The following is a 17,408-nucleotide window of genomic DNA, read 5'->3' on the forward strand; positions in this document are numbered from 1 at the left end:
TAATTCGTCTACATACGCCACTTAAGAAATAGTCAGGCACGGGAAGGGTTTTGTGGCTCCCGAGTTTTCTTTTCTGTGGGAAATGGGTCCAAATGGCTCTTTGAGTGTTTAAGGTTGCAGACCCCTGGATTAGGTGATGGGAACCAAACTGAACTTGCCATGGAAGTTGGATCCTGCACTTCTCCATGATTAATGCACTTTCTAGATATCATAAGGGGCCTTAAGATCCAGGTTAGATGTAGGCTGTTAATCTTCCGATCTACTCAACAATAAGTCTATCAAATGTCTATGGAGATTCTCAATCCTCCAGGTCATGGTTGTCCCAAATGCGATTTTTCCAAAAAGGCAACAGGACTTCCTTGGTTTTCTCCCTGAAAACATTTTGCTTCACATTCAAGAAGCTTCTTCGGTTCTTCAATTCTTCTGCTAACGGCCAGATGATTGCAAAGAATATAAATCCTTCCCTTCAGTTAGAACTGAAAAAGCTGCTTGGATGAGAAGCGAAATGTTTTCAAGGAAAAAAAACCCAAAAAAGTCTAGTTGTCTTTTGGAAAAGCCACCTTTGAGAAAAGGGTCTATTGAATGTTTTCCTGGGGCAGATAACGTAGCAATTAGACGTCAACCGATTCTCATTTATGTGCTCTGTGTCACCTGCAGTCAAACATCTAGACCCATGATGGCGAACCTATGGCACGCGTGCCACAGGTGTCATGCAGCGCCATATCTGTGGGCACGCGAGCGTTGCCCTAGCTCAGCTCCAGCACGCATGCGTGTGCCGGCCAGCTGATTTTTGGGCCTTTGGGGCCCACCGGATGTCAGGAAATGGGCCATTTACGGCCTCCAGAGGGCCTCCGGGGAAGGGGGGAGGCTGTTTTCGCCCTCCCCAGGCTCCTAGAAAGCCTCTGGAGCCTGGGGAGGGCAAAAATAGGTCTATGGGGCCCACCAGGCCATCACGTGCCAAAAGCAGGGGGAGCGTGGGGGGGAGGTCACGTGTGCATGCACGAGGGGTCGGGGCGTATTGAATTATGGGTGTGGACACGCATGCACGTGACCCTCCCGCGGTCCCCCCACTTTTGGCACGCGATGGCAAAAAGGTTAGCCATCACTGTTCTAGACTCTAGATTCTAGAGTGTGTGTCCTCAATTGGTTAATCCAAACCGTCCAAAAGGAATGTGTTGTTTCTAAATAACTGAGAAAGCACAATATCAATAAATGCCTGTGCTGTGACTTTCGCATTACAAAATTGCTGTGTATGTCCTGTGATGAAATCTTCCTGTGCTCTTTTGCTCCTATTAAAATCTACTTCCGCAAAGTCCATGAATCTAGCACTGTTAATAGTCCTGGTTTGGTATGTATTAGCTAACGCTAGAATAAAGATTTTCACCTAATAAAGAACTATGACTAATTGTCTTATTTTAGCTAAAGATGTCGTGAGACTGTGAGATTCAGCACAGCAGCCATTTCTTTGTGGGACACACTGAAAGCAGGAGGAAAATACCTATTGATTGGTTTGTTAACTCACCTGTATTATTTTTACAAACATCTCAAAGTGGAGAACGTAACTAACGCATCTTCTTCCTCCTATTTTCACCACAACAACCCTGTGAGGTGGGTTGGACTGAGAGGGAGTGACTGGATCAGTCACCCAGCTGGCTTTCATGGCTAAGGCGGGATTAGAACTCATAGTCTCCTAATGATTGGCCTAACATCTTCCAGAATGGCTTTCATGGCCAAGACGGGACTTGAACTCATGGTCTCTGGCTTTCTAGCTTGGTGCCTAGACCAAACTGGCTCTCTGAGCTAGAAAAGATTTCATAGTTCATTTAGTCTGCTGTGCCTTGGTGGCGCAGCAGACTAAAGTGCTGCTAAGTAGCACCAGCTGCCTGCAATTACTGCAAGTTCGAATCTCACCAGGCTCAAGGTTGACTCAGCCTTCCATCCTTTCGAGGTAGGTAAAATGAGGACCCGGATTGTGGGGGCAATAAGCTGACTTTGTATAAAAAAGAACACCACTTACGGGGGGCCGAAAGCCCTACTAAGCAGGTATATACAAAAGTATGAAGGCTATTGCTTAATGCATTGTAAGCTGCCCTGAGTTTCCGGAGAAGGGCGGCATATAAATCGAACCAATAAATAAATAAAACAATAAATAAATATAATAAAGAACCATGTCTAATTGTCTTATGTGAATGCAGTGTTAAAGGAATTGATTAACCATTAAAGATATTCTTAAGATTATATCTTTGTAAGTGGGTTATGCAAACATTTTTACTGTGGGTGTGGCTTGGTGGGCGTGGCATGGCTTGGTGGGCATGGCAGGGGAAGGATACTGTAAAATCTCCATTTCCACCCCACTCCAGGGGAAGGTTACTGCAAAATCCTGGAGGCTTGAGGAAAGCCTCTGGAGCCTGGGGAGGCGAAAAACAGGCCTCCTGGAAGTTCCAGAAGTCTGGAAACAGGCCCATTTCCGGCCTCCAGAGGGCCTCCAGAGCCTGGGGGAGGCTGTTTTCACCCTTCTGGAAGCTCAAGAAAAGATTCCGGAGCTTGGGGAGGGCGAAAATGTCCTCCCCTGCCATGATGAAGGCCAAGTAGGCCACTCCCACCTTGGCCACGCCCACCCAGCAACAGGACAAAGAACCGGTTGCTAAAATTTTCGAATCCCATCCATGTCTAACTGGCTACCTGACTATCAAAATCCTCTCTCTTCTCTCAGTCCCAGGTCCTTCGCTGTATTTGAATTAAAGATTGATGCTTTAAAATACAAAAAAAAAAAAAAAAGACAAATATACAAAAAGGCAGCCAGTCCCTATAAATAAAATATGCCACCTGTCAACTTGCAAAGCTTTCAAGTTGCCATGAGCAGGAGGGAGGGAGAACTGAAGTGAATTCCATACATTCTTTCTGACCGCAGTCAGAAGGAGGGTGTTGGGTTTCACAGCCAGCCAAAGTGGTGAATTGGAGAATGTGATTTATGACATGGCCAGAGAGGAGGGGAGAGACAGGGTCATAGGGGAACGTAAATCTACGTGGGATCAGTCCTGACTGCATCCGAGTATTGCCGGAATGTTGCTCCTAATAAATGACTATATTTCCTTTGAAATTTGGATCATGGCTCATGAATTAATTAGGGCATCTTTCGGAAACTTGACACCACCCTTGCATTTCTGCCTGAGAAAATCAACCCGTCCACTTTCTAAAAAATAAGAAAGATGCATGTTTTATGGAATGTGAGGGGGGGGGAGTATATTCCATAATACACACTCATACATACATATCTTTAATTCAAAAAAACATATTGTCACCAGAAAAGAAAAAAAAAATATTAGAAATTTATATCACAGGGCTACAAGAATCAAATCATAAGCACGTTCACACAATCAGATTTTCTTTCTTTTCAAAAAAAAACCAATTTCAAAAGCACTTATAAGAAAAAAAAGGAAGGCATAAACAAATGGTGCTGCTTCAAACGATTAACCGAGATCCAGGGATATATTTACTGTCTGTCCATATCTTGTTTTCCCCGAATTTGTTCAGGCCTTTCTTGCACTGGTAACAACGACGATATCTTGCACACTGATCCAGGAGCATAAGTTTGTCTCCAGCCCTGCAGTTCAAGAAGAGAGAAATGTTTTTTTTTTTGTTTTTGTTTTTAAAAACATCTTGGGAAGAAAGACCAATAATTCGCTTTTTTTCAAAGGTTTCTTTGTCAAGGACCAAGGAAACCTTGGAGATTCAAGCAGTTCAAACGAGTATAAAGATTTATTGCCAGGTTAAAGCTCTCTACAAGAATCTAAGCTACTAACAGTCAAGGCAATTGAGCGGGAGATAAGAAAGACTAATCAACTACAAATGTGTGTTCTGGCCAGGGGTGAAATCCAGCAGGTTCTGACAGATTCTGGAAAACCGGTAGTGGAAATTTTGAGTAGTTCGGAGAACTGGAAAATACCACCTCTGGCTGCTCCCAGACTGGGATGGGAATGGAGACTTTGCAATATCTTTCCCCCTGGAGTGGGGTGGGAATGGAGATTTTGCAGTATCCTTCCCCTGCCACGCTCACTAGGCCACGCCCACAAAACCACACCAGGCCCACCAGGCTACACCCACAGAATCGGTAGTAAAAAAAAATTGGATTTCACGACTGGTTCTGGCCTATTGTACACTTTACCATTCCAGCTACTAAGCTCAATATCCTAACAGATTTTATGGCGCTTGTGCAAAAATTTTCCCCCATAAGGTATTTGTGTTGACTGTCTATAGAAGGAAGTGACAAGGGCCAAATAGCATCCTTCCCCACTTACATCTTACCAGCTCAGAAATCCAAGGATTTGTCCCAGATTTCCAACTTTGAGTCAAAGATGGGAGGTTCTCCAGATCAGGGGTCCCTCAACCCCTGGGCTGTGGACCACTCTTGAGCCGTGAGCCATTTGGAACTGGGCTGCAGAAGCGGCGATTGAGCATGCATGCAAATGGAGTTGCATGTGTGCATGCACTTGGCTATTGCTTGCGTGGAACTATCCTTTCTCCCCACCACCCACCACCGGTCTGCAAAGCCAGAAAAGTTAGAGCACTCTGCTCTAGATGGTGTTGTTGTGGCCCGCCAGTGGCCAGCGGATCTGGCAGCAGATTCAGACAATGACGAGGTTGGGGAGGAACATGGGCCAATCCTGGAGTCTGGGGAAGGCTCTGACGAGTGCTCTGCATCAGAGGCAGAGATGGGGCCAGGGCCGTCTGACAGTTGTCAGCTGCCTTTGGAGTTGGACATCAGTGGGACAGAAGAACAGCTGGGGCCTGTTCCCAGTGTGCGCATGTGCAGAGCTGCCAGGAGAAGGGAACAGTTAAGGAACAAGGGTCGACTCAGGAGTAAAGCCACAGGTGGATGATGAATGGCCCCTCCCATAGGGAATAAAAGAGGAGCGAAAGGGGAGTGGAGTTTGCAGGAGACAATTAGTTCATTCCTGCATTCTTGCCAAGTATTGTCGGTTACAGTGTGGAGTCTGAAAGATATCGGCCTGGCCACTCTCCAAGCCTGATAAAGGTCAGTAATTGTGAACTATCTTGAAAGACTGTGGGAGAGGAAAGACTTTGCTGGAAAGGAATTCACTGTAAATTAAAAAAAGGGGGTTTATCGGGACGAGGACTCGGCTTCCTGCTGCTGGGGAAGCCTAGGTCAGACCAGATGGATGCTCACCGCTGGAAGAGCTTCTCCTCGTAATCTCGCTGTCGCTTCAGCCCTGCGCTTTTCCGCCAGTCCTCTTGAATAGCCAAGTTCATCTGGAAGAGCCTCTCCATTCGCTCACCCTTCTCCACCATCCACCTAGAAGAATATCAAAAGGGTTTTAAGGCAAGGAGAATTACAGGTAGTCCTCGACTTAACAACAGTTCATTTAGTGACCGTTGGAAGTTACAACGGCACTGAAAGAAATGACCCATGACCATTTTTCATGCTTACGACCATTGCAGCATCTCCCATGGTCACATGATCAAAAATTCAAATCCTTGGCAAACTGGTTCAAATTTATGACCGTGGCAGTGTCCTATGGGCCATGTGATCCCCTTTGGCAAACTTCTGACAAGCGAAGTCAAAGGGGGAGCCAGATTCACTTAACAACCATGCTACTCACTTAACAATTGCAGTGATTCACTTAACCATTGTGGCAAGAAAGGTTGTAAAACGGGGCAAAATTCACTTAACAAATTTCTCACTTAGCAACAGAAATTTTAGGCTCAATTGTGATCGTAAGCCGAGGACTATCTGTAGGTCCATCCGTGTACTGCTGTCATGATTCTCTGTATCGCCTTTTTGCCTACTTCTGTTCTGCCCCAGCTACGGATCCCTAAGAACACAGCACACACAAACTCTTCTTTGGGGCAGACTCTTAGATATTGTAACACTAGATATTGTAACCCTGAAATTTTCTTTTCTAAACTAGACATACCCAATTCCTTCATATGTTTTAGTCTTCTAATTATCTTGGTTGCTCTACTCTGCACTCTTTCCAGAGTCTCAACATCTTTTTTTTATGTCACGGCGACCAAAACTGGGTGCAATATTCCAAGTAGGAGCCTTGGTAGTACAGTGGTTTAAAGCACCCTGTTATTAAGACCAGCTGCCTGCAATTACTGCAGGTTCAAATCTCGCCAGACTCAAGGTTGACTCAGCCTTCCATCCTTTCTAAGGTAGGTAAATTGAGGACCCAGTTGTGGGGGCAATAAGCTGACTTTGTATGAATATACAAAAGGATGAGGCTATTGCTTAGCGCATTGTAAGCCGTCCTGAGTCTCCGGAGAAGGGTGGCATATAAATCAAAAAAATTTTTTTTAAAAAAGTGTGGCCTTACCAAGGCATTATAAAGTGGTATTAACCCTTGACAGTTTCCATCTTACTTGTTTCTTTGGCCACCTAATGAAGAAGGAAGGACTCCCTGGAGAAGAGCCGAATGCTGGGAACGATTGAGGGCAAAAGAAGAAGGGGACGACAGAGAACGAGGTGGCTGAATGGAGTCACGGAAGCAGTCAGCGTGAGCTTAAATGGACTCCAGAGGATGGTAGAGGACAGGAAGGCCTGGAGGAACGTTGTCCGTGGGATCGCGATGGGTCGGACACGACTTTGCAACTAATAACAACAACCATCTTACTGTTTCTTAGCTCTTTGAATCATGTCGGTAGCCCTCCTCTGATCCACCAGCTGGTTAAGAATGGCCGTCCTCTTGCGGTCTGCGACGGCCTGCAACTGATACTTAGAATATTCCCGAGCACGTTTCTTTCTCTCCTCCATTTTCTCTTCACTCATGTCGTTCTTCCCAAAAATGACCTCCGTTGAATTAGGCACATACTCAGGCAAGGGAGCCGGCCTTAATTTTATCTGGGTACAAAAAAAGGAGAGGGAGTTTAAATAAAAAAAAAGACACTTTGCTCCCAGCAATTCATTCTTAGGAAGGCTGTTTTCTGCAAAGGTGGTCCTCAAGTTATGACCACAATCGAGCCCCAAATTTCTGTTGCTAAGTGAGACATTTGTTAAATGAATGTTGCCCCATTTTATGGCCCTTCTTGCCCTAAGAATAACTGAACCACTGCAGTTGCTAAGTCAGTAACGCGGTTGTTAAGTGAATCTGGCTTCCCAATTGACTTTGCTGGTCAGAAGGACGCAAAACGGGATCACATGACCCCGGGACACTGCAACCGTCGTATATACATGCCGGTTGTTAAGCAGTTGAATTTTGATCACATGACCACGGGGATGCTGTAATGGTCATAAGTGTGTAAAATGGTCATAAGTCACTTTTTTCAGTGCCACTGTAACTTCAGTCACTAAACAAACTGTTATATGTCGAGGACTTCCTGTATACATCTTTTTCTCCCTGCCCAGAATCTTTGTGGAATGAAGTAGACCAGGAGTGTCAAACTCGATTTCATTGAGGGCCGCATCAGGGTTGTTTTTTACCTCAGGGGGTGCAGGAGGGGCGTGGGCGGGGGGGGCATGGCTAGCATGACATCATACATGTCAGGGGGGTGCCTATGGTGGCCTGAGTGCCCTGCCAGCGAAAATGGGCTCCCGGGGCCTCCTGCAACCATCTGCCAGCAAAAACGGAGCTCAGAAGGGATGCACGCAACCCTCGCGAGCTCCGTTTCCGTTGGCAGAGGCACAGCGGGTCGGTCCTTCGCTGATTCCAAGGTGGCCTCGCAGTCCAGATCTAAACACCCCATGAACCAGATGCAGCCCCTGGGCCTTGAGTTTGACACCGCTGAAGTAGATATAAATATTGGAAATAAATAAATAAGCCACCACAAAGTTGCCGTCCCAGACATCTGGAAAACACAAGGCTGATGATTGTATTACAGATATCTTTACGAAGGAAAAACATCCCCATTTTAAAATCAAGCACTTAAATAAGAACATGAAAAACTGAGAGAAGGGAAGGTTGGTTTTGCGTAGCGAATATTATGATCTTAAGCAAAATAATTAAAACAAAAGCAGGGGTGGGCTGCTGGGGGTTTGCAGGGGTTCGGGAGAACTTCTAGCTAAGATTCTGTGCAGTTTGGAGAACCCCCAAATCCCACTCCTGGCTGGCCCCGCCCACCCCACCCCGCCCCTCCCAGGAGTCCCCACGCGGTCCATTTTGGATGCAGGTAAGTGCAGGGTGCACGCGGAGGCTTATGGAGGGCAAAAAACAGGCCTACCGGAAGTTCGGGAAGGCCAGAAACGGGCCCATTTCCAGGCTCCAGAGGGCCTCCAGAGCCTGGGGAGGCCATTTTCGCCCTCCCGGAGGCTCAAGGAAAGCCTCTAGAGCCTGGAGAGGGCAAAAATGCCCCCCCCGTGGTGCAGGAGGCTGACTAGGCCACACCCAGCATGGCCACGCCCACCCAGCAACCGGGCAGAGAATCCCTTGCTAAAATTTTTGAAGCCCACCCCTGAACATAAACCTCTTTAAGTCTAGCAGTGTCTACTTCCAGACAAACTCAGTTTGGATTACATTGTACTCTTACACCAATGTAATGCCTGCAAATATTCTGATTGTACAGGCCAAAACAGGCTTCGAAAGAGTTTTAAGATCATCTGCCTCCTCTTTTACTACTACTGACAGTCTGAACATCTGGGCTGGATCGTGATGGGGCTTCCTTCCAAGATTTGCTAATTAAATTTCCGAGAATTAATTCATCAGCTAGTCTTACCCTCCGAGTCCGCATCCTTCTTGGTTCCACTCTAAAGGAACTTTTAATTAGCAATGGTAAACCTATACAGGTAGTCCTTGACTTACAATGACAACTGAGCCCAAAATTTCTGTGGCTAAGTGAGACATTTGATAAGTGAGTTTTGCCTTTTACGACCTTCCTTGCTGCATTTGTTAAGTGAATCACTGCAGTTAAGTTAGTAACACGGTTATTAAGTGAACCTGGTTGATTTTGCGTGTCAGAAAGTCGCAAGAGAGGATCCCGGGACATTTGAAACCATCATAAATAGGAGTCAATTGCATCTCAATTTTGATCATGTGATGCTGGAGATGCTGCAGTGGTTCTAAGCGTGAAAAATGATCATAAGTCACTTTTTTCAGTTTGAATGGTCACTAAATGAACTGTTATAAATCAAGGACTACCTGTGTTTGTTCAATAAATATATGCGGAACAGGAGAGACAAGAGATGTCAAAAAAACAATGAAGTTTGAATGCTCTGATAAATTATATTTTTCTTTACATTCCACATTTAATCTTCAGTTTTGTTGTGTTTCCTAAAGGGGAACATCCAATCAGGGGTGAAATGCTCCCGGTTCGGACCGGATCGCCTGATCCAGTAGCGATGGTGGTGGGTGGTTCGAAGAACCGGTAGCAAAAATCCCTGCCCCCCCCCATGCCTAGCTAAGCCGCACAATCATCAGAGGCTTTTTTTTTTTTTTACTTTTAAAAGCATTTTTTCTACAACCTCTTCCGACGAAAAAATGCTTTTAAAAGTAAAAAAAAAAAGCCTCTGATGATCGTGCGGCTCAGCTGGGATCATCAGAGGCTTTTCAAAGCATTTTTTTCTGCAACCTCTTGGCCGAAGAGGTGGTAAAAAAAATGCTTTGAAAAGTCTCTGACGATCCCAGCTGAGTTGTCTGATCGGCAGAGCGGCTTTTCAAAGCATTTTTAAAAAAGCCTCTTTGACAATCCCACCTGAGTTGCCTGATCGGCAGAGGCTTTTCAAAGCGTTAGAAAAAATGCTTTGAAAAGTTAAAAAAAAAAAAAAAGTTGGCCACGCCCACCCAGTCACATTACCCCACCAAGCCACGCCCACAGAACCAGTAGTAACAAATTTTACATTTCACCCCTGCATCCAACCACTTTGTCTTCAGCTGCACAACTTATAACTGATCGTGAATTGTCAGTTATTGCTGTTATGATTCACTCTTAGGCTGTGTTGCTACAGTTGCTTGTGTGTCTGTCTGTCTCTGTGTGTGTGTGTGTGTGTGTCAGTAGTGGGTTTCAAAACCCATCGCTACCGGTTCGCTCACACGCATGCATGCATGATGCTTCTACGCATGCACAGAAGCGTCCAGGTAGGTGGGCGGAGCCTCCCACCACCGCCGCTACCAGTTTGCCAGATCCAGGACGAACCGGTAGCAACCCACGACTGGTATGTGTGTGTGTTAGAAAAGAGACTTCCTTTCATGATCACAAACTCATACACACTTGTTCTAGGCTGAAACTGCTTGTGTTTGTGCAATTTACCTGTGTATCAAGGGCCGTCTTGTAAATTTGGTTTTCTTCCAGCTTCTCTCTTAAATACTTTGCTCTTTGGGCAACTAATCTAGAAAAGTAGACAGAAGACTAGGAATCAGCCAGTATGATTTCATAGATTTAGTCCTGGATGGTCATCAGCATAGTATGACATCTTGTTTGATTTGATTTTTAGGTTAGCCATCACTGACTCAGCAGGTACTCTATCTAAAGCAAGTGGATTAGGATTGGGCTGCCCAAAACTATAGCATTTTTTTTTAAAGTTTGATTTATATGCCGCCCTTCTCCAGAGACTCAGGGCGGCTTACAATGCGTTAAGCAATAGCCTTCATACTTTTGTATATTTATACAAAGTCAGCTTATTGCCCCCACAAACTGGGTCCTCATTTAACCTACCTTAGAAAGGATGGAAGGCTGAGTCAACCTTGGGCCTGGTAAGATTCGAACCTGCAGTAATTGCAGGCAGCTGTGTTAATAACAGGGTGCTTTAAACCACTGTACTACCAAGGCTCAATTTCCCTTGGATCTTGAAAGCCCCAGTTATGTTGACAGCTGAACTCCTACAGGTAAATCTGATTTAGTGAGTGTGTTGGTGATGACAATTTGGTCCTTAAGCAAAGCAGTCACTAAGTGAAAAAGCATATGAATGCAATTGTGCTAACAATTTTACATCGGCTTCAGAATATGACCCCAAATATCTGGGTGAGCCTAAATGGTGGAGAAGATTTCTAGAATTCAACTCATAAGAACACTGGGTAAAAGGGCAAATCTTATAGTCCTTTTTCCCCAATCCCCCACCCTTTTGAATACTCACCCCAGTGCTGGGATAATTAGCAAGAAGATAAATATTTGTAATCTATTATTCTTATATAAGATTTGTATTATATTCATTGGAGAAAAAGGGATCACAAGAGAATAAGATGACACACAATGGAGAATACACTTTGAAAGGAATGCCCTGTTCCCTATTATGAACTGCTTAGGGGGGTCGGGGAGAAAGGTGTCAGTGTAAAACTGATTAGAGTCTTGTCCATTTTAGGCAGCAGCTGTGAGCCACTCAGCATTCTAAACAATTAAATATGCCACAGAGCTGAGTTTGTTAACTTGGGGTTAGCATTTTTAGGGAACTGCTGGAGGAAAGCAACTCAGAAAGAAATAGTTTGTTTAGGCAATTTCTCTACTCATGAGGTGTGAAAAAGAAAAAAAAATGGACCAATATGTAGTAAAAGAAGTGTAATGGCAAAAACATGACTGAAAGAGAAAGATACTATAAAGGTTGTAAACGTTAATATAGGACAGTGATGGAGAACCTTTTAGACACTAAGTGTCCAAACTGTGTGTGCGCATGCCCAAAACTGATGGACATGCACGAACATACATATGTGTGAATGAGCACATGCTCAGTCATGCACAGACGTGGACATGCGTGGACATGCGCACATCACAGCAGAGACCCGAAGACCAGCTGGCCAGTGGGAGGCGGTGGAATCCCAACACTGGCAGCGTGGCAAGAGGTAAGATCTTTTTCTTTCGTAAGCTTGTTTCGTTTGCAGAGAAACAGAAGCTCACGAACGAAACGCCACGGAGATCTGACCTGGGGCGAGGGCGCGCGTACCAGCAGAGAAGGCTCTGCGTGCCAACTCTAGCACACGTGAGCCTTGGTGGTGCAGCGGACTAAAGTGCTGTTAAGTAGCACTTAGCTGCCAGCTGCCTGCAATTACTGCGAGTTCAAATCTCACCAGGCTCAAGGTTGACTCAGCCTTCCATCCTTCCGAGGTAGGTAAAATGAGGACCCGGATTGTGGGGGCAATAAGCTGACTTTGTATAAAAAAGAACACCGCTTGGGGGGGGGGGCAAAAGCCCTACTAAGCAGGTATGTACAAAAGTATGAAGGCTATTGCTTAACGCATTGTAAGCCGCCCTGAGTCTCCGGAGAAGGGCGACCTATAAATCGAACCAATAAATAAATAAATAAATAAATAAATAAATAAATAAATAAATAAATAAATAAATAAATAGGTTTGCCATCATGGATGTGTATTCCATGATAGAGTTCAGGTTTTGATGCTACACTGTGATTAAACTATACTCTGAATCTGCAGTCAAAAGCAACATGAGAATGAATACATGTAAGGAAGAAGTTGAGTGAAAGAAGCTTCCTAAACTCTAGATCCCTCTGAATGAGTCTGCTTATAACTCCCATCATTCTCATCTGGTTGAGAATAAGGGTAGTCAAATATATCTACAATATTCCAAACTTTTAGTAGCGTTAATCTAAACAATTCAACTGTGAAAATCTGAATCTGAATCACCAGCACTTCCAACCAGGTGACTCTGTGGATTCTGTAGGACTTTCAGACTCATAGTTATGACCATTAGAAGGCTGGGGAAAGAGGCATTTAAAACTTGGAATCATCAATAAATACTGAAGAAGGAGACCAACTTCTCCCAAAGGTCTCACTCTTCTGCCAGTTGAACTTGCTGCAAGCGGTCAATGAAGTCCTGTTCCTGTTTTTGCTTTGCGTCTCTGGCTCTCCTGCACTCCAGCTGCTTATCCAAATGCTGGGCATATTCCTCTTGTTTCTCATGAGGGGTAGAACTGGGCGGCCTCTTCTCAAAAATGAAGGACCTCTGAAAAGAAGCACAAACCTTTACATGAATAAAAGCAACATTTGAATAGGGGCAGTGGTGAGAGCCTATCGGTTTAACAACCGGTTTGGTGATTGCGCAATTGAACAAAAAAAATCACCTTCCGCGTTAGTGTTAGGAATTAAAACAGTTGAAACGCAGCAATCCGCTCTGCCGTGCTAATCAGCTGCGAAGATATATCGGAGCTACCGGTTCACACGAACCGGTCCGAACCAGTAGAATCCCACCCCTGAATAGGGGGTGTTTATCAAGACAGGGAGTGTGTGCTATCTGATGCTCCTAGAACATAAAATCATAGAGTTGGAAGGGACCTTGGAGGTCTTCTAATCCAATCCCATATCCATGGTAGGAGATCCTATACTATTCAGGACAAATGGCTGTCCGGTCTCTTCTTGAAAACCTCCAGGGATGGAGCAATCATAACACTAGGAGGCAAGCAAATCCATCGATTAATTGTTCTCACTGTCAGAAAATTTGTTCTTACCTCTAGCTTAGATGTCTCTTTAACAAGTTTCCACCCATTATTTCTTGTCCTGCCCTCTGGTGCTTTGGAGAATAGATCAATCTCCTCTCTTCTCTGACTGTCCCTCAAGTACTGGAAGAGTGCTATCATAACATCCCTAGTTCTTCTCTTCAATTGTCTAGACCAGGGGTGTCAAACTCAAGGTCCAGGGAGCGGATCCAGCCTGTGGGGGTGCTTAGATCCAGCCTGTGGGGTCGCCCTGGACACAACAAAGGACTGGCCTGAGGTGCCTCTGCCAGCGAAAACACGACCACATGTGGCCGTTTACACTGTTGGAGGGTTGCAGGAGGCCATCATGGCTGAAAACGGAGCTCGGGGGTCTGTTTTCTCTATTAGCGCACTCTGGCCACCACAGGCACCCCAACACAAGTGACATCGAGCTAGCCACACGTACCCTGGCCATGCCCACTCCGCCCCCCCCCCAAGGTCAAACACAACCCTGATGTGGCCCTCAATGAAATTAAGTTTGACACCCTGGTCTACAGTGGTGTATTAACCATTAAGCAGACCAAGCATGTGCCTAGGGCACCAGGCCCAAAGGGGGCACCACGAAGTTGAGAAAGAAAAAAAAAACCAATGAAGATTTGTAAAAAACAAAGGAGGGGGGCACCAAGATTTGTCAGTGTTTAGGGCACCAGTGAGCCTTAATCCACCACTGCTGGTCTAGACACACCTAGGTTCCTCAACTGTTCGTCATACAATTGAGATCATGGGACTCGTAGTTGACAGATCCAAAAAGCCTAGATAGAGAAAAGGGCAACGTATAGTTTTGCAGAGGATGGGAATGGGAGGTCTTACAAAAGGTTCAGCCAGCTTCTCGTTCTTCTGTTTCCGCATGGCTTCCGCTATGCCCAAGTTATAAGATGCCACTTTCTGGTTCTGCTCACGCGATGCCGCCATTTTCATCTGTAGTTTGGAAAAAGAATTAAATGTTTTTTGAGCAGGAAACGATGGAAAAAAAAGAGATGAACCGGACCAAATTGGAGAAACCACGATTCAGAATCAATAATGTCCCATGCTCTGTAAATGGTACATATCACTCTTGGAAACATCTTCTATACAGATAGTCCTCAACTTAGCACAAGGGTCAGCAACCTGCAGCTCTGGAGCCACATGTGGCTCTTTCACCCCTCTGCTGCAGCTCCCTGTCACTCAAAATGTGCGTCACAACCACCAATGTGCGACACCCGCCAGCACGCGATTTATTGAGTTTTTCAACAACCGGTAGGCCGACCATGGATAAATCCAAGAAAAGAAAATGTTCAGAAGAAAACAGAACATTTAATTCAACGACATATGCTAGTTTTGTGGCCGCTCAAGAAATAGTCAGGCCCGGGAAGGGTTTTGTGGTTCCCAGTGTTTTCTTTTCTGTGGGAAACGGGTCCAAATGGCTCTTTGAGTGTTTAAGGTTGCAGACCCTTGACTTAGCAACATAAATTTTGGGCTCAGTTGTGGTTGTAAGTGAGGCATTTGTTAAAGTGAGTTTTGCCCCATTTTGCAACCTTTCTTGCCATAGTTGTTAAGTGAATATCTGCAGTTGTTAAGTTAGTAACACAGTTGATAAGTGAATCTGATTTCCCCATTGATTTTCCTTGTCAGGGGGTTGCAAAAGGGGATGACGTCACCCCGGGACACTGCAACCGTCATAAATATGAGTCAGTTGCCAAGTGTCTGAATTTTGATCATGTGACCTTGGGGATGTTGCAATGGTCATAAGTGTGAAAAACACTTACAAGTCACTTTTTTTTCAGTGCCATTGTAACTTTGTACCATCACTAAACGAACTGCTGAACGTCAAGGACTATCTATAGCTGTGATGGCACTTCCAGCACATGTGCTGGAAGTGGCACATAGAGCCATCTCTCTGGACACATGAGCTGTCGCCTGTTGCTCTTCCAGGTTCCAGCATGCCAGCCAGCTGGTCTTCGTGTGTGCATGCACATGTGCACCAAAAACTGGAAGACCAGGTGTTTGGTGCACATGCGCAAACCAGAAACCGGAAGAGTATCTTCCCAGCGTGCACATGTGCAGTGGGCGGCTGCTCTTCCGGTTTACGGCATGCGGGCACGTGCCTTTCCCCTCCATTTTGGCACTAGGTGCCGAAAAGGTTCACCAACACTGATCTATAGTCACTAGAACTACAGGAATACCCAAAGATATCATTCCAAATGCTTCCACGAAGCCAGGACTATTAGAAAAAATAATAATTTGGGGATTCTCCTTTGGCAGAGAACTCTTCCACTTGACTTCAGACAACTCATTCAGTCACATGAACGAATACTGACAGACCTGGGATTAGGAAGGGAAGAAACAGGAACATGTGAATTCATCATGACTAAAATGAACATGGCCCTTCTCGTCCCAAAAGTCCTGCTCTTCTAGAACGAAAGCACAAAAATCAATTTTTTTTTCAGTCCTAATACCAGTTCCTTCTGAAGGGCTTCGTGATCTTTTATGGCTTGATACTGGGCCAGGATGCAGTCTTCCTCTTTTTCCTTCCTCCTTTGTTCGTCACCCAAGTAGACAGGGATATTCCTCTGAGCACGCTGCATGCATACGTAGCACATCTCCTGCAGGCATATAAGGCAAAGAATATACCGTAACCTCTATACCTGACTGCTGCCTCCCTATTCTAATTCTTCAGCAGAGGGCAAATCAGATGTGGGCTGCTGGGGGTTCGCAGGGGTCCCCGAGAACCTCTAGCTAAGATTCTGTGCAGTTCGGAGAACCCCCCAATCCCACTCCTGGCTGGCCCCGCCCCGCCCACCCCACCCTGCCCCTCCCAGGAGTCCCCACGTGGCCCATATTAGATGCAGGTAAGTGCACGGAGGCTCGGGGAGGGCAAAAAACAGACCTACCAGAAGTTCAGGAAGGCCTCCAGAGGGCTTTCGGAGCCTGGGGAGGTCATTTTCACCCTCTTGGAGGCTCGAGAAAAGCCTCTGGAGCCCAGGGAGGGCAAAAACGCACACACACCCGCCGTGGTGCAGGAAGCCAACTCGGCCACGCCCATCATGGCCACGCCTACCCAGCAACCAGGCAGAGAACCTCTTTGCTAAAATTTTTGAAGTTCACCCCTGGGGCAAATTCCTTGTTTCACAAATGTGTAAGAAAATCTAATCGATCGATCAAAATCCACCTAAATGCAATTTAGAACTTTTTGTTTTTCTTTTTACTTGCATCTGATTGCATGCCTAAATGAAGGGCCGATTAGTCAGAATAGGCTACCTGTAGAGCAGGAGTGTCAAACTTGATTTCATTGAGGGCTCCATCAGGGTTGTATCTGACTTTAGCGGAGCCGGGAGGGGCATGGCTGGGATGGCCATGGCCAGGGTGAGCATGGCCAACTCGACAACACTCGTGTTGGGGGCACCTGTGGCGGCCCAAGTGGGCCTGGGGGGGATCCATTGTCTCCAGCGGAGGAAGGCAAGGCCAAAGCCTTGTCCTCCAGAGGAGCCTCGTCATCCCTCTCAGGCCACGCGGAGGACCCCCAGGTGGTGGCACAGGCTGTCCAGAGCCCTAGGCAGCAAAGCGCCCAGCACGGCCCTCCCAAGCTCTGTTTTCCCTGGCAGAGGTACTGTCAGTCGGTCCTGTGTTGTTTCCAGGGCAACCCTGCAGTCCAGATCTAAGCACCCCACAGGCCAAATCTGGCCTGCAGGCCTTGAGTTTGACATCCCTGCTGTAGAGGGAATGGTGTTGAAAGACAGGAGAAAGAGTCAATACAGAGGCTATAATTAGATAAGCAGGGCTTGAGCTCAGACCAAGAAAATCAGTGAGGGAAGGGAAAACATATTTAAGGTTGCAAAATTCTGTTACTATCTGTTATAATACAAATAGTCTTGGCGTATAGGGCACTGGTTTCTTAAACTGGACTGACATGATATCTATAGGAAGAGAGAAAACTGATAGTTTCCGATCTATAAACAATAAAAAGAAACCCTCAGTGCTATATGTAAATCACCCCCATGAGAAGACCAGGTTATTCTATCCATTTTTTCCATATAAATACTGGATGGGTGACAAGTGGGTC

At 45.7% G+C, this 17,408-nt stretch overlaps 1 protein-coding gene across 1 annotated transcript in view; it reads right to left on the reverse strand.

Annotated features, from left to right (window-relative positions):
- Nucleotides 1-3,462: 3,462 nt before the first annotated feature.
- Nucleotides 3,463-17,408, reverse strand: part of CCDC81 (coiled-coil domain containing 81) — a 33,452-nt gene continuing 19,506 nt past the window's right edge. The window contains exons 9-15 of the mRNA XM_070944031.1: nucleotides 15,805-15,951; nucleotides 14,180-14,287; nucleotides 12,671-12,840; nucleotides 10,201-10,279; nucleotides 6,636-6,862; nucleotides 5,189-5,314; nucleotides 3,463-3,604 (exon numbers count right to left, since the gene is read on the reverse strand). Of these exons, the coding sequence (XP_070800132.1) occupies nucleotides 3,463-3,604; nucleotides 5,189-5,314; nucleotides 6,636-6,862; nucleotides 10,201-10,279; nucleotides 12,671-12,840; nucleotides 14,180-14,287; nucleotides 15,805-15,951 (999 nt within the window). The remainder of the gene's footprint in view (nucleotides 3,605-5,188; nucleotides 5,315-6,635; nucleotides 6,863-10,200; nucleotides 10,280-12,670; nucleotides 12,841-14,179; nucleotides 14,288-15,804; nucleotides 15,952-17,408) is intronic.

This window comes from Pituophis catenifer, unplaced genomic scaffold (genome assembly GCF_029215685.1).
Source record: "Pituophis catenifer annectens isolate HBS135680 unplaced genomic scaffold, rPitCat1.0.hap2 SCAF_4, whole genome shotgun sequence".
Taxonomy (NCBI): domain Eukaryota; kingdom Metazoa; phylum Chordata; class Lepidosauria; order Squamata; family Colubridae; genus Pituophis; species Pituophis catenifer.